This window comes from Neovison vison, chromosome X (assembly GCF_020171115.1).
Source record: "Neovison vison isolate M4711 chromosome X, ASM_NN_V1, whole genome shotgun sequence".
NCBI classification, from domain to species: domain Eukaryota; kingdom Metazoa; phylum Chordata; class Mammalia; order Carnivora; family Mustelidae; genus Neogale; species Neogale vison.
The window spans coordinates 43793211-43817026 of NC_058105.1; the positions used below are offsets into that span (position 1 = coordinate 43793211).

Here is a 23816-nt window from a genome sequence, read left to right on the forward strand (position 1 = left end):
CAGAAATAACTAACAGAAATGAGTGTTTGGGAAACCCACGAAATGCCGCATGGTTAAGGAGCGCCCACAGCTCTCCAAGGAATAAAGTGCACTCCAATACAGATTAAAGTAGTGCTGATCCTGTTTTGGTCAAAGTAAAAATGCTGTAAATATCCACAGAATGCCGCATCAAGAACAAAAGCTATAGAGTTTGTCCCACTTTTTTAAAGCTACAGGTCTGTCCCGCCAAGTAAGGTGGCTCTGAAAAGAGCCTTTGATTTGCGAGGTGGTCAGCGGTCCGGAGGCAGCTCACTGGCAGAAGGTGTACCTGAGGATGGCTTTGGTGGCCTCGGACGCGGCGTGCTTGCCCATCTCCCCGGGCAGCAGCAGGCGCACAGCTGTCTGGATCTCCCTGGAGGTGATGGTGGTGCGCTGGGTGGAGCGGGCCAGGCGAGAGGCGTCGTCGGCGATGCGCTCGAACATGTCCTTGACAAACGAATCCAAGACGCTCACGGCCTTCTTCGAGAGGCTCAGGCCCTCGTGAACCTGCTTCAGAACCCTGGGGAAGTAGGTGGCGAAACTGTTGTGGGAGCGGCGGCGGCGGCGGCGGCGGCGGCGGCGGCATTGGCCCCTTGGCGAATTCTGCTTCGGGCCCTTCGGGTCAGCTTCTGTGGGCTCCTCCCCTGTGCCCAGGCTTTCCTCCCGAGAGTTCTCACAGCCAGGCTCCGCCATGTGGGGCTCGCCTTTCTCACGCTCCAGATGGAAGGACAATGGTGGCTGCGGGGGAAGGAGGGGGGGTGCGCTGGCCCGTTTATAGTCGCTGCGCTTCCTGACGTCACGGGCAACCTCCATACCTGATTGGACCAAATGCAAGGCAGGAAAGCGGGGCTCTATGCCAGGCCGTGTCACCTGTGATTGCATACCCTTGAACGTGACATCACATCGGACAGTCAGAGAGGGAAATCCAGTGCCCTCTAAACTCCTTGGGACCTCGGTCAGAAAATCTTTCAAACATTCCACTTCGTTGTGCATTTTGTCGGCTGGTTTTCGACCTCAAGACAGTAACAGATCTTGGAAGACTCATGTTTTTATTGGAATACTTTATATTCCACGTCATTACCTTATTTCCGATAAGCAGTAAGTGGCATTGGATCAGGATGTGCTAGAAACCAGGATGCTCTGGAGACCCAGAGTCAACGCGTCCACCTGTATTCTGGAAAACGTTCCCTGGGTACTTGAAAACAATGTGTATTCTGCTGCTTTTGGGTGGAATATTCTGAACATATCTGCTAAACCCATCTGGTCCAGTGGGTCATTCAAAGCCATTGGCTCCTTGTTGGTTTTCTGTTTAGACCCCCTGTCCATTGATGTAACTCAGGCCTTAAGGTCCCCTACTACTATTGTGTTATTATCGATTAGTTCCTTTGTGCTTGTTATTCACTGTTTTTTATGTATTTGGGTGCTCCCACGTTCGGTGCATAAATATTTATAATTCTTATAGCTTCTTCTTGGAGTATCCTCTTTATTATTATATAGTGTCCTTCTTCGTCTCTTGTTTTTTTTTTTTTTTAATTGTGTCATGTTAGTCACCATACAGCACACCATTGGATTTTGATGTAGCGTTCCTGATTCATTATTGCAATGTAACACCCAGTGCTCGTCACAACACGTGGCCTCCTTAATACCCATCACTGGGTACCCCCATCCCCATACCCTCCTCCCCTCCAAAACCCTCAGATTGTTTCCCGGAGTCCACAGTCTCTCATGGTTCGTGGCCCCCTCTGAATCCCCCCACCTTCAGTTTTCCCTTCCTTCCTCTAATGTCCTCCGAGCTATTCCTTATGTTCCACATATGACTGAAACCGTGAAGGTCTAGTTTGTCCAATACAACTATTGCTACTCTGGCTTTAGTTTGACATCCACGCGCATGATAGGTGTTGCTCCATCCTCTCACTTTCTTTCTAACCGTTGGTGTCTTTAGGCCTAAAACGAGTCTCTTGTATGCAGAATATAGATGGGTCTTTTTTTTTTTTTTGATCCATTCTGTCACCCTATGTCTTTTGATTGGAGCATTTAGTCCATTCACATTCAAAGTAATTGTCGATAGATGTGTATTTATCACCATTTTATTACCTGTTCCGTGGTTGCTTCTGAAGATTTTCTCCGATCTTTTCTTGTCTTTCTCTCTTTCATGTTTTGCTGATTTTCTTTAATGACATATTTGGGTCCCGTTCTCTTTATTCTTTGCCTATTTATTAGTGGTTTTTGATTTGTGGGTGCCATTAAGTCTGTGTATAACCTCTTCTGCACATAGCAGTGTATATTAAGTTGATGGTCACTTAAGATTGAACCCATTCTTGGCTCCTCTCCTCCTCATGTTTTAGGTACATGTTGTTACATTTTAGTGTTTATTTATTTTTATTTTCATTTTTCGTAGTGAGGGAGAGAGTGGGGTGGGGAAGCGGGAGGAGGAGCGAGAGAGTCTAAAGTGGGTTCCACGCTGGCCATGGAGCCCAACGTGGGGCTGCATCCCACAACGCCAAATCATGACCTGAGCCGAAATCTAGAGTCATTCACTCAACCGACTGAGCCACCCAGGTGCCCCCACGTTGTTACATTTTAAATCCTTGTATTTTGTGAATTCCTTGTCTCGCTTTTTACCAAAATCGTCAATTTTTAGTGCTTTTGTGGTTTTTTTTTCCTACCTTAATACCGTCGCTTTGGGTCTCTCGACTTTCCACACAGAGTCCCCTTTTCTGCTTCCTGCAGGGCCGGTTTAGTGGTCACAAACTCCTTTAGTTTTCGTTGGTCTGGGAAACTCTCTATCTCTCCTTCAATTCTGAATGGCAGCCTTGCTGGAGAGAGTCTTCCTGGCAGCAGATCCTTGCCTTCAGCTCTCTGCATGTATCATGCCACTGCCCTCCAGCTTGCAAAGTTTCTCTTGGAAAGTCTCCCGCTAGCCTTAAGGGGTTTGGCTTTCCCTTGTAAATTACTGTCTTCTTTTGTCTTTCTGCTTTGCAAATTTTCCTTTTCACCCTATTTCGCTGATTTAATTAGAGTATGTTTTGGCGTGGTCTGTTGATTTTTGCGGCAGTTCTCTGTGCCACCTGGATCTGGGTGTTTGTTTCCGTCTCCAGTTTAGGGAAGTTTTCAGCTATTATTTCTCCAAATAAGCTTTCTGCCTCCTTTTCTCTCTTCTTCTTCTTCTTCTGGGACTCCTAAAATGTGAATGTTATTACATCTGATGAACTCACTGGGTTCCCTAAGTCTATTCTCATTTTGGGCAATTCTTTCTTTTATCTCTATTGTTCGGCTTGATTCCTTTCCATTACTCTGTCTTCTAGGTCACCAATTCATTCCTCTGCTTCTTCCATCCTGCTGTTCATTCCGTGAAACTTGTTTCTCATTTCGTTTACAGAGTCCTTTATCTCCGTTATGTTACCCCTTATCTCTGTGTTAAGGGTCTCACTCGTGTCTTCCACTCTTTTCTTAAGTGCAGTGAGTATCGTCACCGATCATTGCTTTAAATTCTCTAGCAGAGATGTTACTTGCATCTCTTTTGCTTAGATCTCTGGTCGTGGCCTGGTCCCGTTCTTTTGTGTGGGATAACGTTCTCTGTCTCCTCATTTTGTCTGCTTCTCTGTGTCTGTTCCTGCATGTTATGGAAGCCAGCTACGTCTTCTGCTTTTGAAAGTCGTGACTTTCAAAAGCTCGAGGGCCTAGATTAGATCTGAGGAGACTTGGCTCAATGACCTGCTTCCTGGGATTTCATTTAGTCCAATCAGATAGGGCTTGCGAGTGACGTCAGGAAACGCGGCAACTATAAGTGAACCAGCGCCTCGCAAACTGCTGCCAGTGCCCTTCCTTCTGAGCTGTCGGGAAGGCGAGCCCCACATGGCTGAACCTGGCTGTGAGACCTCTTCTGAGGAGAGGCGGGGCACCAAGGAGCCCATGGCAGCGGACCCGAAGAGTCCGAAGCAGGAGCAGCCAAGGCGCCGCGGGCGCCTCCGCAGCCGCCGTGGTGGCCGCTGCCCCGGCAGCTTTGCCACCTACTTCCCCAGGGTTCTGAAGCAAGTTCACGAGGGACTGAGCCTCTCGCAGCAAGCCGTGAGTGTCATGGATTCGTTCGTCAGGGACATGTTCGAGCGCATCGCCGACGAGGCGTCTTGCCTGGCCCGCTCCAACCAGCGCTCCACCATCACCTCCGGGGAGATCCAGACAGCCGTGCGCCTGCTGCTGCCCGGGGAGATGGGCAAGCACGCCGTGTCCGAGGCCACCAAGGCTGTCATCAGGTTCAACAGACGCGAATGAGCTGCCCCTGGACCGCCTGACCACCTCGCAAACCAAAGGCTCTTTTCAGAGCCACCTCACTTGGCCCAGAAAGACCTGTAACTCTCCAGAGTGCCACCTACTCTGGTGTTTCCGCCTGGGCCATTCTGCCCGTTCTTAAAGCCCTTTTAACCGTGAGCAAGTCCACTTTAATATATGTGTGTGGTGCGGTCTGTTATGATTTTCCTTGACCCTATCCCATTTCGTCACTTTCCTGAACGGCGCGTTCCTTCAGGTCAGCCCCTTCAGGACTCTTTACTCTCACAGCTGGGTCCACAGTAATTTTACTTGCCTTTTGTCTTCTCCTTCTCCCACTTGCCTAGAGTAGTGTCCTCTCGAGATTTTTTGAGTGTGTTGATATAGCAACAAGTGAAGGGCTATAGCAGATACAGAACTCACACTTACCCCATTCACACTCGCTCAACATAGCCCCTCAACCTAATTCAGTTAATTACATAAAAGAGGACCCAAACACTGTGCAGAAAACTCAATCTAGACTCATGCCTTACTCAAGCTCCCGACCTTCTGATTGGCCTACTTTACTTCTTTTGAATTTAACCTGCTTCTCTCATCTTTCCCTTTTGACACAAAAGTCTTCCTGAACTGCAATTAAGCATGGATGACGGGGTTCTCCAATGAGAGCCACTGTGCTCCCAGCCTCCGCTAGAAGCAGCCAAGAAGCATCTGGTGGCACAGGATCCACGACCACTGGCCCAAAGGGTGGTGGGGTGACCAGAGCTGAACCAATAACAGCCTTCCTGTGACAGGGGGCACCGCCTAGAGATTGAGGGGGAAGGTGGTGGTGGTGTCTGTCTGCCTGTGGACTTCTGCTGAAGCTCTTGCTTTGAACTGGGGTGGTTGAAGGGCAAACATGCCCATGTCACAGTGGCACATGTCCCTATTGCTTTGCATCAAAATAAGAGGAGGCTGTTTGGCGATTAAGAGCACTAAGAGGACTCCTTCCTCTACGTCAGGTGATTGGATGGGTAGGGGGACTTAAGATAATGGTAATGCCCTTTAATACCCGTTGTGTTTTTTCTTCTTGGTACGTGGGCTAGGCTTGGGTTTGCTTTTTTCTTTTTCTTTTTCTTTTTCCTTTCCTTTTCTTCCTTCCTTCCTGCCTGCCTTCTTCTTTCTTCCTTCCTTTCTTGTTTCCTTTTCCTATAGGTACATGCTGAATTTCAAGGTAGTTGGTGACTATGCGAGTGCTTTGCCTTTAACTGAGTTCTAGCTTCCTATATATCTGTGAAGAGAGAACACACTGGCGGGGTGGGGGTGTTGGTGGGGTTCAGTGCTTTGAAATTTGTTATGAGTTGCACTAAAACACACTATTTCATCATGTTTGCTATGTATCCCATGTGGACATTTAAAATAAATTCTAAATAACCAGTGACTTGGATCTAGAAGCCTGTGAAAGGTGTCACTCTGAGCCAAAGGTGAGACAAACGCTAGCTAATGGACAGCACTCCAACCTTTTCTTGAGTCCATCAGAAGAGAGATAAATCCAAAGGGATATGAAAAGGGATGGAGGGCCTGCTGCATAAATATTCAAGGAAAGCTACTATAAAATGAAGGGCCAGTAAATCCCTGTGGGTGGTCCTTAGAAATTGCCATTTACATGGGGAACTAAATTTTTGAAGCCACAGGCTCGTTTCAGAACGATATGCTTTTTTTTTATAGGTTATCTATTTTTTTTCCAATTTATTTATTTTCAGAAAAACAGTATTCATTATTTTTTCACCACACCCAGTGCTCCATGCAAGCCGTGCCCTGTATAATACCCACCACCTGGTACCCCAACCTCCCACCCCCCCGCCTCTTTGAAGAACCATATGCTTTTTCAGAGAAAGGCCTGTGGACCATTTAGAAAAATTACATTCTGTTTCACAAAGTCTCTTAATTTCCGTCATGCTAATTGCTGTCGGTTCAAAATGCCCTTTCTTTCCACATGACTTACAGAGGTTTTTCAAAGTTATTCATGCACATTGGTCTCATACATATCGTTTTACTTAAAAAGTCGTTTTAAGAATGGGAATCCAGAGGAGCTTGGGAAGATGGCAGAGTAGGAGGAGACTGAGCTCACTCTGTCCCACGTTTACAATTAGTTATCATCCACAACAAGTCAATAAACCAGAGAGCAACCCAACCACTGGAAGAACGAACCCCATAGCTAAATATAGGGAGGAAGCTGCATCTGAAAGCTTAGGAAGGTCAGAAATGTGGAGAGAGGCTGCATGCAGGAACATGTGTGGGGAGGGCAGAGAAATGGGCGCTCGCACCAGGGAACTCACTTGGAGAAGACTAATAGCCATACCGTTCGGCTGTGGGAACTAGAGGGTCTGAATACCATGAGTTTGTATAACAAGTGAGACTCGGAGTCTGGAGCTCTGAAAGTCAGCTGTCTCAGCAAGCTGAGCAAGCCAGGAGGGAGACTGACAGCTGGGTTGCCACCCTTAAAGAGAGAGCAGCCCTTGTGGAGAAGCAACATAAAAATGACAGTTTACACGATGCCCGGGGCAAACGGGAGACAGAACTGTTCATACTGATTTTGGAGGGTGGTGGGGGACTTCTCTGAGCAGGAAGGAGCTGCTTAAAAGCGTGCCCCGCAGCATAAACATAAGGGCGTCTGTGCACTGCACAGACACTTGCTACCTAACCCGCTAGCAGTGTGCCATGCCCCCCAGTTCTCCTGAAGACTTGTCCACTCTAAGCCTGTTGGGCTCAGCCCTGGGCGCGGGGGTTTCAAGGCAGAATTTGTTATAGCTGCGCATGCCCCACCCAGCCACCGGGTGTGCAGCTGCCTCCCTGCCCAGCCACTGAACCGTGCCCAGCAGCGGTGCCTCTCCCCGCCATGCACCCACAGCCACTGTTGTGGGTGGGGCCCAGCTGTACCCAGCCATTGCCTCTAGCCACATCCAGCTTCATACCCCTGGCCAACCCCACACACAGGCCCAGCCACCACAGCACTTGGGGGAATCCGGCAGAGGACCAGTGGCCCAACGCAAATTTTGCTCCCAAGTTCCCTGGTGGGCACGCCCCTCCCACCCGGTCCCCAGAGCTGGCCTCCCTCGGTCCTGGTAATACCACAGAGAACAAGCACAGCCCACGACAGACAGAGAGTCGGTGCAGATGACTGCCTTGAAAGGAAACCGACTCAGACACAAGAGCAGGGCACAAGCGATACACATAGGATACTCTCCTGAAGTGACAAGTCATGGTCAACAGGGGACACAGCACTGCAGGGCACGCTGGGACTACCTCTTCACAAAGTCATGACTTTCAAGAGCAGAAGACGTAGCTGGCTTCCATAACATGCAGGAACAGACACAGAGAAGCAGACAAAATGAGGAGACAGAGAACGTTATCCCACACAAAAGAACGGGACCAGGCCACGACCAGAGATCTAAGCAAAAGAGATGCAAGTAACATCTCTGCTAGAGAATTTAAAGCAATGATCGGTGACGATACTCACTGCACTTAAGAAAAGAGTGGAAGACACGAGTGAGACCCTTAACACAGAGATAAGGGGTAACATAACGGAGATAAAGGACTCTGTAAACGAAATGAGAAACAAGTTTCACGGAATGAACAGCAGGATGGAAGAAGCAGAGGAATGAATTGGTGACCTAGAAGACAGAGTAATGGAAAGGAATCAAGCCGAACAATAGAGATAAAAGAAAGAATTGCCCAAAATGAGAATAGACTTAGGGAACCCAGTGAGTTCATCAGATGTAATAACATTCACATTTTAGGAGTCCCAGAAGAAGAAGAAGAAGAGAGAAAAGGAGGCAGAAAGCTTATTTGGAGAAATAATAGCTGAAAACTTCCCTAAACTGGAGACGGAAACAAACACCCAGATCCAGGTGGCACAGAGAACTGCCGCAAAAATCAACAGACCACGCCAAAACATACTCTAATTAAATCAGCGAAATAGGGTGAAAAGGAAAATTTGCAAAGCAGAAAGACAAAAGAAGACAGTAATTTACAAGGGAAAGCCAAACCCCTTAAGGCTAGCGGGAGACTTTCCAAGAGAAACTTTGCAAGCTGGAGGGCAGTGGCATGATACATGCAGAGAGCTGAAGGCAAGGATCTGCTGCCAGGAAGACTCTCTCCAGCAAGGCTGCCATTCAGAATTGAAGGAGAGATAGAGAGTTTCCCAGACCAACGAAAACTAAAGGAGTTTGTGACCACTAAACCGGCCCTGCAGGAAGCAGAAAAGGGGACTCTGTGTGGAAAGTCGAGAGACCCAAAGCGACGGTATTAAGGTAGGAAAAAAAAAACCACAAAAGCACTAAAAATTGACGATTTTGGTAAAAAGCGAGACAAGGAATTCACAAAATACAAGGATTTAAAATCTAACAACGTGGGGGCGCCTGGGTGGCTCAGTCGGTTGAGTGAATGACTCTAGATTTCGGCTCAGGTCATGATTTGGCGTTGTGGGATGCAGCCCCACATTGGGCTCCATGGCCAGCGTGGAACCCACTTCAGACTCTCTCGCTCCTCCTCCCGCTTCCCCACCCCACTCTCTCCCTCACTACGAAAAATGAAAATAAAAATAAATAAACACTAAAATGTAACAACATGTACCTAAAACATGAGGAGGAGAGGAGCCAAGAATGGGTTCAATCTTAAGTGACCATCAACTTAATATACACTGCTATGTGCAGAAGAGGTTATACACAGACTTAATGGCACCCACAAATCAAAAACCACTAATAAATAGGCAAAGAATAAAGAGAACGGGACCCAAATATGTCATTAAAGAAAATCAGCAAAACATGAAAGAGAGAAAGACAAGAAAAGATCGGAGAAAATCTTCAGAAGCAACCACGGAACAGGTAATAAAATGGTGATAAATACACATCTATCGACAATTACTTTGAATGTGAATGGACTAAATGCTCCAATCAAAAGACATAGGGTGACAGAATGGATCAAAAAAAAAAAAGATCCATCTATATTCTGCATACAAGAGACTCGTTTTAGGCCTAAAGACACCAACGGTTGGAAAGAAAGTGAGAGGATGGAGCAACACCTATCATGCGCGTGGATGTCAAACTAAAGCCAGAGTAGCAATAGTTGTATCGGACAAACTAGACCTTCACGGTTTCAGTCATATGTGGAACATAAGGAATAGCTCGGAGGACATTAGAGGAAGGAAGGGAAAACTGAAGGTGGGGGGATTCAGAGGGGGCCACGAACCATGAGAGACTGTGGACTCCGGGAAACAATCTGAGGGTTTTGGAGGGGAGGAGGGTATGGGGATGGGGGTACCCAGTGATGGGTATTAAGGAGGCCACGTGTTGTGACGAGCACTGGGTGTTACATTGCAATAATGAATCAGGAACGCTACATCAAAATCCAATGGTGTGCTGTATGGTGACTAACATGACACAATTAAAAAAAAAAAAAAAACAAGAGACGAAGAAGGACACTATATAATAATAAAGAGGATACTCCAAGAAGAAGCTATAAGAATTATAAATATTTATGCACCGAACGTGGGAGCACCCAAATACATAAAAAACAGTGAATAACAAGCACAAAGGAACTAATCGATAATAACACAATAGTAGTAGGGGACCTTAAGGCCTGAGTTACATCAATGGACAGGGGGTCTAAACAGAAAACCAACAAGGAGCCAATGGCTTTGAATGACCCACTGGACCAGATGGGTTTAGCAGATATGTTCAGAATATTCCACCCAAAAGCAGCAGAATACACATTGTTTTCAAGTACCCAGGGAACGTTTTCCAGAATACAGGTGGACGCGTTGACTCTGGGTCTCCAGAGCATCCTGGTTTCTAGCACATCCTGATCCAATGCCACTTACTGCTTATCGGAAATAAGGTAATGACGTGGAATATAAAGTATTCCAATAAAAACATGAGTCTTCCAAGATCTGTTACTGTCTTGAGGTCGAAAACCAGCCGACAAAATGCACAACGAAGTGGAATGTTTGAAAGATTTTCTGACTGAGGTCCCAAGGAGTTTAGAGGGCACTGGATTTCCCTCTCTGACTGTCCGATGTGATGTCACGTTCAAGGGTATGCAATCACAGGTGACACGGCCTGGCATAGAGCCCCGCTTTCCTGCCTTGCATTTGGTCCAATCAGGTATGGAGGTTGCCCGTGACGTCAGGAAGCGCAGCGACTATAAACGGGCCAGCGCACCCCCCCCTCCTTCCCCCGCAGCCACCATTGTCCTTCCATCTGGAGCGTGAGAAAGGCGAGCCCCACATGGCGGAGCCTGGCTGTGAGAACTCTCGGGAGGAAAGCCTGGGCACAGGGGAGGAGCCCACAGAAGCTGACCCGAAGGGCCCGAAGCAGAATTCGCCAAGGGGCCAATGCCGCCGCCGCCGCCGCCGCCGCCGCCGCCACTCCCACAACAGTTTCGCCACCTACTTCCCCAGGGTTCTGAAGCAGGTTCACGAGGGCCTGAGCCTCTCGAAGAAGGCCGTGAGCGTCTTGGATTCGTTCGTCAAGGACATGTTCGAGCGCATCGCCGACGACGCCTCTCGCCTGGCCCGCTCCACCCAGCGCACCACCATCACCTCCAGGGAGATCCAGACAGCTGTGCGCCTGCTGCTGCCCGGGGAGATGGGCAAGCACGCCGCGTCCGAGGCCACCAAAGCCATCCTCAGGTACACCTTCTGCCAGTGAGCTGCCTCCGGACCGCTGACCACCTCGCAAATCAAAGGCTCTTTTCAGAGCCACCTTACTTGGCGGGACAGACCTGTAGCTTTAAAAAAGTGGGACAAACTCTATAGCTTTTGTTCTTGATGCGGCATTCTGTGGATATTTACAGCATTTTTACTTTGACCAAAACAGGATCAGCACTACTTTAATCTGTATTGGAGTGCACTTTATTCCTTGGAGAGCTGTGGGCGCTCCTTAACCATGCGGCATTTCGTGGGTTTCCCAAACACTCATTTCTGTTAGTTATTTCTGCAGGGCTGCCTCAGTGGGGGGGGGTATTTTTGTTATAGTGATGTTACCCTTTTCTTTCTCATTCTCTCATGAGCATGTGGGGAATTTCCCAGAGTTTCCTTATGGATGATATGGCAACAGATAAAGTGCAGAAGCTGATATAAGAATCCATCTCACCTCTCTTAGGTGGGTTATTAAGGAGATTTTTAAATATCTGAGGCAAGGTCAGTCTCCTCGATGCCTTTATAGAGAAAAATATTTTTCATGTGCATTTGAAATTTATGCTGTTAACATGATATGATGGGTTCTTACTCCAGTTTTTAAATGCATTCTGCAATAAATTTATGAAAACTTCTGTCTTAATGTTTTGTGCAGTGAATATTGTTAGATATTACTGACATAAGAGCTTTGGCAGTTCCCCTTTGTTTATTTTTTCTTTGTTTTCTTTTGTTTTGTTTTGTTTATCAGGTCTTTTATTTCAATAGCAGAGAAAGCAGTACTGTCATATCTGTGATACCATCACCCTAGCCCTGTACACTAGTTTTTCGTTTACAGAGGACTTTTACAGGTACTATTTTATCCGGCGTTTACAACAATGCTATTATACCTAGTTTATCACAGAAGAAAATCAGGTCCAGAGAGCACGGAGTCACAAACCTTGTAAGTGCAAGATCAGTGCTTGAAAGCAGGAGATCCGCACTCTCCACCAGGGCCCGTAAGAAAATGGGGAGAAAAGCCATACAATTGAAATAATTTTCCTGGTGCTTTAGAAAACTGTATTAAGTTACTTCTTACCACCTTTCATTTAAATTAGTCATCTTCTTAGTCTCGTCCCCCCCACCCCCACCATTCTTACTACTTAGAGATTGAAAATATGGCTCATTCATTCACTCAATGAAAGTCTTGGTATCAACTGTATGTCTGGAATAGACACTACAAATGTGTCTGTGAGTTTAAGAAAAAAATAAAAGCCATGCTTGACTTCTGTTTGCATTTGCTTAGAGTCTGCGAAGGTTCCTGTTTATTTTATTTATTTATTTTTTGGGGGGTTTCCTGTTTATTCTTAAGAGTGTAATGTTTTCCAAGACAAAGCTCTTCTAGATATTTACTCTTTTGCAGGTCAATCAGATCAACTAAACCTATATAGGCTCTTTTTGTAGTGTTTAAATCTTTTAATAATTTAATTTCCACATATTTGCAAACACTTTTCGACTGTAATGTTGATAAGAAGCTTTCTGGTCACTTTCTGGCTCTAATATGAATGATAGTAGCATTTCATCAGCAAAGATGGTATTAAGATTTTGTTTGAGATCCATGTGCTCAGAATAATAGTTTTGGTTTTCTAAGCCATTTCAGGTAACTTATTAGATATCAGAGATGCCCTTTCCAAGTAGCTTCAGCAGCCAGTGAGAACACTATTTTCTCTTGGTTTATTTAAGTAAATTATAGATTTGTTTTTCAATATTAAAATTCCCTTAAATTTGTGGAAGGGAACCCCTTCACTGGAGGCTCTTCAGAAAAGTCTGTAGCCTGGAGATACGTATCGTGTGGTTTGTTTGCTGATGTCGTTTAGGCCTACCTTCCCCAATCAGAAGTGATTTGAAAGCTGCAAGTTCATCTGAGCTCTTTCATGACTCCCAGTTTCATCAGCATTCACATCTATTTCTTAACTTCGTGGAAATGCAAGCTTTGCGCTAATCACCCTACTTCATTCTCCAACTCATTCCTCTCTCTTAAAAAGGAGTTGTTGTCACAGTCCCTGATTGAGTGATTTTGCATCTTCTCACAAGAAGGGCTCCAAGATGCCCTGACTAAGTTTAAAAAAATGTCAATGTGTGTGCTGCCTGGAGCTTTCTGCTCTACCTACCTTTAGAAGGTGCTCAAATAGGTTCACCCTGATAACAGGATCTATTCTGAGGGTATGACCATCATGTGCCCCGCTGTTAGTGATATTCTCCCTCATGGACTAAAGTGCGTTGGAGAGCACTCAGTCAGCAGATCCAATTTTTGCTTTTCCCAAATCCCTCGAGTTTATGAAATAAGAGTATGCTCGACAGAAGTACCCCTTTTTATTGGCAGTCTACTGATGTTAAATCAAGGTCAACCTACAAGGATGTTCCTTCCCTTCTCCCTCTCATTACATGCATGCTCTAGAATTTTCATTTATGCCCAAATGTCCTGTATCGGAATTAGGCTCCACTTGATATCAAAATTTGTTTGCTTTTGGATTTTTTCGCATGATACATTCTTGTCATATTTTAAAATTCACAAAACAATTACTTTACAAACTGTTTAACCGAACTTCATGTTCAATTCTTTATTTTTTTTAAAAGATTTATTTATTTATTTATTTGACAGACAGAGAACACAAGTAGGCAAAGAGGCAGGCCGGGGAATGGGGGTGGGGTGGGAAGCAGGCTTTCTGCTGAGCAGAGAGCCCGATATGGGGCTCGATCCCAGGACCCTGGGATCATGACCTGAGCCAAAGGCAGAGGCTTTAACCCACTAAGTCACCCAGATGGCCCTTCATGCTCAATTCTTATTAGAACTGGTTAAGACAGTCATTTTGGGGTTTTATTTTCCCTTGCTTGTTACTTTTGCATTGAGGTGTTCCTAACCACCTAGTCTAAAATATTGCTCTCTCCCTCATCATGTATATAAATATATATATATGTATAAATATACATATATAATAAACATATTATTTAATAGAAAAATTTTAATCGTTATGTACATATTAATGTAATATACATACATATTATATTTACTTATTTCATTCTCCATGGAATTATATTGTTTACAACCTGTTCCCTTGTTTCCTTACTTATTATCTTTGAATCACGCCAGGAATGGGAACTTTCTGAGAAGAGAGACCTTGTCTCATTTGCTGTCGTCTATCAGGAGTGAGAACCATGTATGGCACCGGTAGGGACTCAGTATTTGCTGAATAAATATGAGAAGATGGATGAGAGCAGAGGTTCTAGAGTCCCAGAAGAGGCAGTGATGGGTTGGGAAAGAAAAGCCAGACTGCGGTGGGTAGAGTGAGCGGTAGATGAGGAATGGAGATAGAAATAGGATACTCTTTCAAGGAAAGGAATACTGGTCTATGAATAGGAAGAGAGTGTTCTGGATCACAGGGGTTGTGTGTGTGTGTGTGTGTGTGTGTGTGTGTGTGCGCGTGTGTGCGCACGTGTGTGTGTGTGTGTTTTGTTTTTAGGATTGGGAGATATATGACAATGTCTAGAGGTACTCGGTAATAGTGGCTGAATTTCAGTTAATGGTATGGCTGTTATAGTACCATCATCATCGCCATACCTCCACCGCAAGAATTTCCATAACATACCCCCTTCACCACCCCAGTGGACCAGTTCTCTATTCCTCCACTTGGGATGTAAGCTCTCCATCAAGAAAGCATTCTCCTGAGCTCCGTCCTTTATAGGCTGCGTGGCATCAGGCTGCTTGCTTAATTTCTCTGAAACTTAATGTCCTTTCCTCTTAATTGCACTGACCCACACCTATTTTTACAGGATAAAAGAAGCTAGCGTGACCCCTCTCTCCAGCCCCCTCCTGGCAGGCCTTAAGAAGGCCCAGCCTCCATGGGGCCTGTGTTTTTTATTTTCAAAACAGAGAGGTGCTCAGCTCTGTCAATTCTCCATGGGTCCCGGGCAATTCAACGCTGCTTCTTAAACTCTTGACTGTAGAGTTGTTTGTTCCAGGCATTGGGAATACAACGCACCACTGATGGGTAACATTTCATGAGGACTTACTGGGTTTCAGGTGTCAGGAGCTTTATATACATGGAGTTTTAGTCTAAGAAGCACATAATGCTAAGTATATACTAGAACTATTTCTAAGCACTTCAAACGTCGTAACTCAGTTAACCCTAACAGTCCCATGTTCCAGATGGGGGAGACTAAGGCACAGAAAGATGAAGTAAGTTGCTCAGTGTCAATGAGCTAGTAAGCAGTAGAGCTGGGATTGGAAACTAGACCACCTGGCTCTAGGTTTTGGGCCCTCACACCACTACACTGTAAAGCTCCTCGCTTAAGCTTGACAATAATCCAGTAAAGCTGGTACTCTTATTCTCCTCCATTTCCCCCTGAGGCTCAGAGGGATTAGATTTCTTTCCTAAAGTCCCACAGAGAGTAAGTGGTAGATCAGGTTTGAATGAGGTTTGTCTGACTCTTAAACTTACACCGACTTTGATGGCTTGTAAAGTCCTTCCTCTAACAGTTCCGTGCTTTTTTGCTATATGTGCACATCACCTACCCAGTTGTTTATTGAATAAAAAAACATTTTCCTAAGCCATAAATCTGCGAAGTCACAGGTGACATGGTTTTTTATATTTAAAATTCACACTAACTAAACTGCGTAACTGTTAAAAAAGAAAAATTGTGTACCACTTAAACCCAGCTCGTGTGCTGGCAGAGGCACACTTGGGGAGTTATTACATTATATAACACTTTTAACCCATAGATCACCCTTCACCTCCAAAGTTATGTTCAAATCCTCTTTCCTACAAAACCACAGGGGATATTGGTTTCCTTCCTGGACTCAGAGAGACGCACATTGAGTGGAGTTCCCGGACTGCTCACAACCCAGTGGTCAGAACAGCACTTGGGTTCCAGTGATGTTTGGTGGGTGGAGGTGGAGGGGCAGTGCCAGGGAATCATTCGTCATACGCAGCAGAGCTGACGACAACACTGATTAACTCTTTCAGAATGTTTTAGTTTTGCTGCAACACACTGCTGCCTTAGAAAGGAGCAGAGTAGCAGAGTGGGCTTTCCACTAAAACATGTGCTGAAGAACGTGAGGTTGCAACGGCTTATGGGCCTGCCGGAGTTGGCAGGATAGCCTTGGGCGGTGCTTGAAAGACATGTGAGAGATCTCAACCCACCAGAGTTGTCAGTAAAACATGTGTGGCGAGGAGTGTAAAAGCAAGCCACGGTACAGCTTTTCTGCCAAGGCTAAAACCTCACTGAAGAAAGGAGTGTGTGAGGGTGCTTAGCAGCCAACAGAGCCCTTGCTATAACCACTTCACAGGTACATGGTTGAAGAACATCAAGCAGACTGTGGAGAGGAAGGCCAGGGCTGGGCGAATAGGCTGACGTCCTGGGCCATGTGGGAAGAAGTGATGCAGCCCCAGATTTACTGAGTGCTCATTATGTCTCTTGTGCTAAGCATTTTACTTCCATCATCTCATTTAATGCTCACAAAAACCCTATGATGTGGGTACTGCTATCATTCCCTTTTTACAGATGAGGAAACACAGGCTCAGGGAACTTCCCTGATGGCACACAACTGGTAAAGAATAAAGCTGGGATTTGCACCCAGGTCGGTCTGGCTTCAAAGCATGTAAAACCAGGCCATATCCTGCCTACAGAAATGGATCCTTAGGATGTTTCCATTTCTTGGCTATAGTAAATAATGCTGCAAAGACCATGGTAGTGCCCATTCATCGTACCCGCTTTCTGCAGATAAATACCCCAAAGTGGAATTGTTGCGTCATGGGGTACTTCCAATTTTTTGAGGAACCTCCATGCTGTTTTCCAAAGTGGTTGTATCGATTTACGTCCCATACATTACATTAGCAACAGCGCATGAGACTTCCTTTTTCTCTCCATCCTCGCAAACATGTATTATCCCTTGTCTTTATGATTACCGCCATTTATTATAGCCAGGTGTGAAGTCTTACCTCCTTGTGGTGTTGATTTGTCTTTCCCTGATTAATGATCCGGAAGACCTTTTCATGTACCTGTTGGGCATCTGTAGGTCTTCTGCGGGAAAATGTCTATTCAGATCTTTTGCCCGGTCTTCAGTCAAGTTTTTTGATTTCTCTTTTTTTTCCGCTTTTGAGTTTTGGGAATTCATTATCTATTTTGGATAGTAACCGTTTATCAGATACATGATTTGCTAATATTTTCTCCCCTTCGGTGGGTTGCCTTTTCAATGAAGCTCTACATGTTTGCTTGCTTGACACTATGGCTAGAGCCCCCATAGTGGAATGGAGAGGTCTCCCAGACTGGTTTTGCCCGTGAACCACCATCTAATCGGCGATGCTGTCAAGGAACGGGGAAGCTGAGGTCCCCAAAGCCCTGTTTTTCTCCAAAGTCTGAGATTACCCCATGTGGGAAAGAACACGGAGTTCCTAAAAGGGAAAGAATATTCACTATGCCCGTCCAATTATTTTAATCAGCCCAATAACTATGCACATGATTTTTCCTTAACCAAAACTCCCAGGGGTGTGTGACAATACACCCCGGTAAACATCAAAGCCACCCAAAGCGATACGGACCCTGTCTAGCTATATCTGCCGTGAGTTAACGTTGTTCACTGTTGCCTCTGTAGGAATTTCATGCAAGAAGAAGTAGGTACCTAATTGACAGCTTTCAGGATTTCAGAAGATTAAACACCTATCTAATGCCCTCCGTTTGGACCTTACCCCATCTCACTTCTGGATACTTTAAGACTTTAACTTAGAAGGAAAGCCATTTAAGAAAAATGTCAACTCAGAGTATTTATACCAACTGACACCATATGAAAGGAAATGGTAACAAAAGTAATTTAGGAAGATAGAAAATGATGTGGGATGTAAGAAGGAATGATAATAGAATGAACTGGCAAATAGAGGTAAATGATACATTGATGGCATAATATAATTATAGTGATTATGGCAACTGGAAGAAAAAAGTTAACAGGATAGAACTAAAGACAGGATTATGCATCTGTTGGACAAGGCGTTGTGTCCAAGGGGAACACCCGATACCACTACAGGAAGCATTCCACCATCACCTCTGGAGAGATCCAGATAGCCGAGCACCTGCTGCTGCCACCCAGGGAGGTTGGCAAGCCTGCCGTGTCTGAGGCCACCGACGCTGCTGTCAGGTACACCAGACGCCAATAAGCTGCCCCAGGAGTGCCTGACCACACCGCAAGCCAAGGGCTCTTTTGCAAGCCCCCTCCCTTGGCGGGAAAAGACCTATAGCTCTCCAAAGTGCGATCCACTCTAGTGTTTGGATCTGTGCCATTTGGCCAATTTTTTAAAATTCTTATTGTGAAAGAAAGGTTAACAACAACAACAAAAAAACATCATCAGCTCATTCATATATGTCTTTAGTGCAGTTTGTTATGATTTTTCTTAACCATACTGCATTTTATCACTTTCCTAAGTGGTCATTTCTATTAGGTATTCGCCTAGGTCAGTCTCTTCAGGGATCTTTGTGGTCAAAACTACTTCCATAATACTTTTATTTACCTCACGTATTCTCATTCTCCCACCTGTGTACAGTAGTATCATCAGAGATTTTTTTTTTCCAAAACTTGTGGTGTAGCAACAATTAAAGTGCAATAGCAGCTATAGCAATCACACTTAACCCATTCACACTCCTTTAACATATCCCATCACCCGAATTCAAATAAATACATAAAGGTGGACACAAACGCTGTGCAGAAAACTCAGACTATCTAGACTCGTGCCCTACTCAAGCTCCCGACCTTCTGATAGGCCCACTCTACTTCATTCAAATGTATCTGATTCTGTGCCTTGGTAGCGTATCATCTTTCCCTTTTGACACAAAAGTCTTCCAGAACAGCAATTGTGCATGGATGATGGGGTCCTCCAATGAGAGAGGCTGTGCTCCCCAGCCTCCCCTAACAGCAGCCAATGAGCAACTGGCAGCACGGGATCCAGGGCCCAAAGGGTGGTGGGGTGACCAGAGCTGAAGCAATAACAGCCTTCCTGTGACATGGGGTGCAACCTGGAGTTTGAGGGGGATGGTGTTGGTGTTGGTTGCCTGTCTGGGTGTGGGTTTCTGTTGAAGCTCTTGCTTTGAACCAGAGTGTTTGAAGTGTAAACATGCCTATGTCACAGTGGGACATGTCCCTATTGTTTTGCATCAAAATAAGAGGAGGCTGTTTGGCAATTAAGAGAACTAAGAGGACTCTTTCCTCTACCTCAATTGATTTGATGGGTAGGAGGATTTCGGTTAATGGTAATGCACTTTCAATACCCATTGTGTTTTTTCTTCTTGCTGAATGGACATCTTTTTCTTCTTCTTTTTTTTTTCCTGTCTTTCTTTTCTTTTCTTTTCTTTTCTTTTTGTTTCCTTTTCCTAGAAGTACACGCTGAGTTTCAAAGTAGTTGTTGCTTATCCAAGTACTCTTCATTTAATTGATTTCTAGCTTCCTATATATCTTTGAAGAAAGAACACAGGCAGAAATGGGGTTGGGGGGACTTGAATCCTTTGGAATTTGTTACAGGTTGCACTAAAACCCACTATTTCATCATGCTCGCGATGTGTTTTCTGTGTACTTTTAAAAAGAATTCTAAATAACCTTTGATTTGAATGTAGAAACCTGCGAAAGGTGTCACGCGAGCCAAACAGTGAGAAAAGCTAGGTAAACTACAACAATCCAAACTTTTCTGGAACCCAATAGAAGAGAGAAAGCCAAAGGCATTTGAGGAGGGAGAAAAAAAGCTTTCTTCATAAAATCCTGAGTAAAAGTACCAGAAATCTAGTGCAAGGAAATCCTTGTGGGTGGTACCTAGAAATTGCCATGTGCAGCGGGAAGAAAATCTTAGAAGCCAAAGGCTCCTTGCTGAGCCATTTGCCTTTCCAGAGAAAGAACTCTGGAACATTTAGAAAAGGCGAAAGATTTATGCGATCTGAAGAGAAACCAGAGCATTTAGAAAAAGAAAACTGCATTTCCCTAAGTTTCTTAATTCCTATCATGCTAATTGCTACTGGTTCAAAATGCCCATATTTGTCAATGTGACATACAGATGTTCTTCAAAGATACTCATGCATCTTTGTGTCATACACGTTTTAGTATGTAAAAAGTTATTTTCAGAACCTGACTCCATTAGGATATGCGTGTGTGTGTGTGTGTGTGTCTGTGTGTGTGTGTGTGTGTGTGTGTATGTTGCATTTGTAATTTCAGAAATCAAACGGGAGCACTGGTAAAACAACATAAAAATGCACCATAATTGGGCTGTGGATGGGACACTTGGCATGGAAGTCTGAGAGACACACATGAAATCTGGGAAGGAGAAAGGAAAATGGGCTTTGATGTTGAAGACCAGAGTGGGAATTGAGTACATCTGACTCTTCCTATGAGTGGATGATTGAGGTAAAATGTACCTAAGTGAGCAATCATGATGTAATGCTGTTGATGAAGTTCTCGAACCTAGATGAGGTTCGGTGGGGTGAGGTTCGGAGCCGACGGCTAAAGAAAGAATTCTTAAGACGTCTCTGGTGCAAAAAGGTGGTTTATTAGAGCACGGGGACAGGACCCGTGGGCAGGCAGAGATGCGGCTGCCCCGAGTTGTTAGGGTAGGCGTGTTATATACCTTGCGGTTGGGGGGAGGTGGTGAAGGGATGGGAGATTTCGACAGAGCTCTCACGTGCTAAGGTGGGCCTACAAGGTGCCGGGGGGAGTCCTTGCCCTTATGGCTTGATCAATGTCATTTTTAGGTCAGGCATTAACATCAAGATAGTTGGGAGATTCTTAGTGGGGTATTATGACCCTGCTGTCATTCACATTCCCTTCTACCTCAGTCTCCTCCAGTTTATGGTGGGGAGGGGGGCATTAGGGCTTCAGGACATGAGAGTTATCTGCCTCTGGAAATTTGTGCTATTGATAAGGTAACCTCCCTGTTTAGATCTCTAGAATACCTGTAGAGCAAGGGAGATTCCTGTTCTGCAGGATCGCGATCCCTGCAAGTTAACTATTTATCGTTTTATGGCAGTCAAGGGTGCCTGAGGAACGCTACACATATGGAGGGGAGCGGGTGAAGAGGGGGTGCAAGGCGCCAGCTTCTACTCTGTCCTCAGCCAGCCTCCTGCTCCCTCATCACTGTGGTTATTGATATGAAATGAGAGAATGGCTACGGCTTCACTAACAAATTATAAGCAACAACACGGGGAAAATAGTAGTAATAGGAACAGGCATATACAAATCAAACTTTTTCAATGCTATTCATATTGTGAAATTCTTTGAAAAGCATAAGCAAGGACCCAAACTCAGTACGCAAATGTCTAAATCTGAAAGTTCAGGAAACAACACCTATTCAGGACCCTTTCCAACAGAAGCTGCTACTCTTAACTCATTCAGTTTTATCTGACTTTGTTCTTTTCAGGTTATAAACTTTCATTCTTGAAAGGTCAGAACTTAATTATTTACAACATTATGGGTATTATGGAGCATCCAATTGAAGCAACCACATACAATTCTGAGACGGCTTCTGGTGGACCTGCAGCCTCTGAGCCACAGCCATTGGCCCTCCTATATATGAGGAGGTGTCTCAAGATGAGCCAATGCATGTCTTCCTTGTTTATTCCACCTGGGAGACTGAGGCGGAAGCACCTCTGATTCTTTTTTTCTTCTTGTTTTTTTTGTTTTTTTTTTTGTTTTTTTTTTGTATTTGTTTTTGTTTTAACGAGCTCAACCTGTTTGTTATTAAATTCAACAGAAATAAAGGCACTCAGTCAGATTGCTATTGAGGTTTGTAAATGCTTCTTTCAATATCTGTGTTTACGCTGTTGTGGGAGGCTAACAGTTTGTGGATCCACACCAACCCAGCGGGCACATTTTGAGTAGCAATGTGATGGAAGATGAAGCGACTTGCCTGAAGGATGCTGGGTGTGAGCATCTGAGGAGGAGCTCAAACCCAGGTTTTCTCACTCCAGGTGCAGAAAGACTCGCTCCTCCTGCAAGCCTGCCACTGCATCCACCTGAAGCCTGTCTTGCCCTATAGCCATGGACAGAAGGAGGTCCCTGAGGTGGGTAGCAGTCCTTCAGACACAGCAACAGAGACGTCACTGTCCGTTCTCCCCATCTCCCGCACTATAGGCAACCACTGTATCTGTTTTGGGTCTCTGCAGATTTGCCTGTTCCGGACATTTCATAAGAATGGAATCACGCAATACGCAGTGTTTTCTGACTGGCCCCTTTCCCTTGCATCATTATGCAAGGTTTGTCCACGTTGCAGCTTGTATCAGTCCTTCATTCGTTTTTATGGCTGAATAATATTCCATTCATGCCACATCTGTTTATCCATGCATCAGTTGCTGGCCATTTGGGTTTCCCCCACTTTGGGGATATTACAAACAATGCTGTTATAACCATTCTTTTATAAGGTTTTATGTGGACATAGATTTTCATTTCTCTTCGGTATATATTTTGGGGTGAAATTGCTGGGTTATATGTTATCTCTGTGTTTAATGTTTTGAGGAGCTGCCCGACTGGTTCACAAAGTGGCTGTGGGATTTTACGTTCCCACCAGTAACAAACAAGTCCCATTTTCTCCTCATCCTCGATAACACTTTGTTATTATCTGTGTTTTTGACTGTGGCCATCCTAGTAGGTGTGACGTGGTTTTGATTTGTCTTTCCCCAGTGACTAATGATGGTGGACATCTTTTCATGTGCTTAGTGGACATTTGTGTATCTTCTTTGGAGAAATGCGCATTCAGATCCTTTGCCCATTTGTTAATTTGGTTATTTGTCACTTTATTACAGACTTTTAGGTGTTCTTCATATATTGTAGAGGCAAGTCCCTTGTCAGATACATGCACATATATTTGTAAATATTCTCTCCCATTCTGTGGGTTTTTACTTTCTTGATGAGGTTTTTTGAGGCATGGAATGTTTACATTTTGATGAGCTTCACAGTATCTATTTATTTCTTTTATTGCTTGTGGTATCTATCTAAAATTCTATTGCCAAATCCGAGGTCATGAGGATTTAGCTTTATGTTTCTTCCTAATTGTTTCTTCATTTTAAACTTATATTTTGGTCAATGACCCATTTTTAGTTAAGTTAATTTTTTTCTTGTTTTCTTTAAATTTTAATTCCAGTGTAGTTAACACACAGTGTTATATTAGTTTCAGGTGTACAATATAGTGATTCAACATTTCCATATATTACTCAGTGCTCATCAGGGTAAGTGTACTCTTAATCCCCTTCACCTATTTCACCAATCCCCCCACCCACCTCCCCTCTGGTAACCATCCCCTTATCTTCTACAGTTAAGAGTCTGTTTCTTGGTTTGTCTCTGTCTCTTATTTTTTTCCCCTCTGCTCATTTGTTTTGTCTCTTAAATTCCACATGTGAGTGAAATGATATGGCATTTGTCTTTCTCTGATTGGCTTATTCAGCTTAGCATATACTCTCTAGATCCATCCATGTTGTTGCAAATGGCAAGATTTGGGTTTTTTTTAATGGTTGAATCATGTTCCATTACCTATATGTATATCTCACATCTTCTTTTTTAGAGATTTATTTATTCGAGAGAGAGTCACACACACACACACACACACACACACACACATGAGAAAATGAGAGAGCAGGAGCATGTGGCGGGGGGTGGGGAGGCAGAGGGAGAGGGAGAGAGAATCCTAAGCAGACTCTGCCCTGAGCACAGAGCCCCACATGGGGCTCCATCCCATGACCCTGAGCTCACAACTTGTGCTGAAACCAAGAGTTGGATGCTGAAGCGACTGTACCACCCAGGTGTCCCATATCACATCTTCTTTATCCATTCATCTATTGATGGACAGTTGGGCTGCTTCCACAGTCT

At 44.7% G+C, this 23816-nt stretch overlaps 2 protein-coding genes across 2 annotated transcripts in view; one reads left to right on the forward strand and one right to left on the reverse strand.

Annotated features, from left to right (window-relative positions):
• Positions 1-288: 288 nt before the first annotated feature.
• Positions 289-23816, reverse strand: part of LOC122896554 (histone H2B-like) — a 78653-nt gene continuing 55125 nt past the window's right edge. Inside the window, exon 2 of the mRNA XM_044234706.1 lies at positions 289-508. Coding sequence (XP_044090641.1) covers positions 289-508 — 220 coding nt within the window. The remainder of the gene's footprint in view (positions 509-23816) is intronic.
• LOC122897597 (histone H2B-like) lies at positions 3874-10970 on the forward strand. The gene is made up of 3 exons (XM_044235878.1): positions 3874-4263; positions 10239-10265; positions 10761-10970. Exons 1-3 carry the CDS (start codon positions 3874-3876, stop codon positions 10968-10970), a joined length of 627 nt encoding a protein of 208 aa, XP_044091813.1.

Coding starts and splice junctions, on each gene's coding strand:
- LOC122897597 (XM_044235878.1), top strand. CDS start 3,874: ATGGCTGAACCTGGCTGTGAGACCTCTTCTGAGGAGAGGCGGGGCACC. Junction 4,264..10,238: donor TGTCCGAGGCCACCAAGGCT/GTCATCAGGTTC, acceptor GTCGAAAACCAG/CCGACAAAATGCACAACGAA. Junction 10,266..10,760: donor AATGCACAACGAAGTGGAAT/GTTTGAAAGATT, acceptor AGCCTCTCGAAG/AAGGCCGTGAGCGTCTTGGA.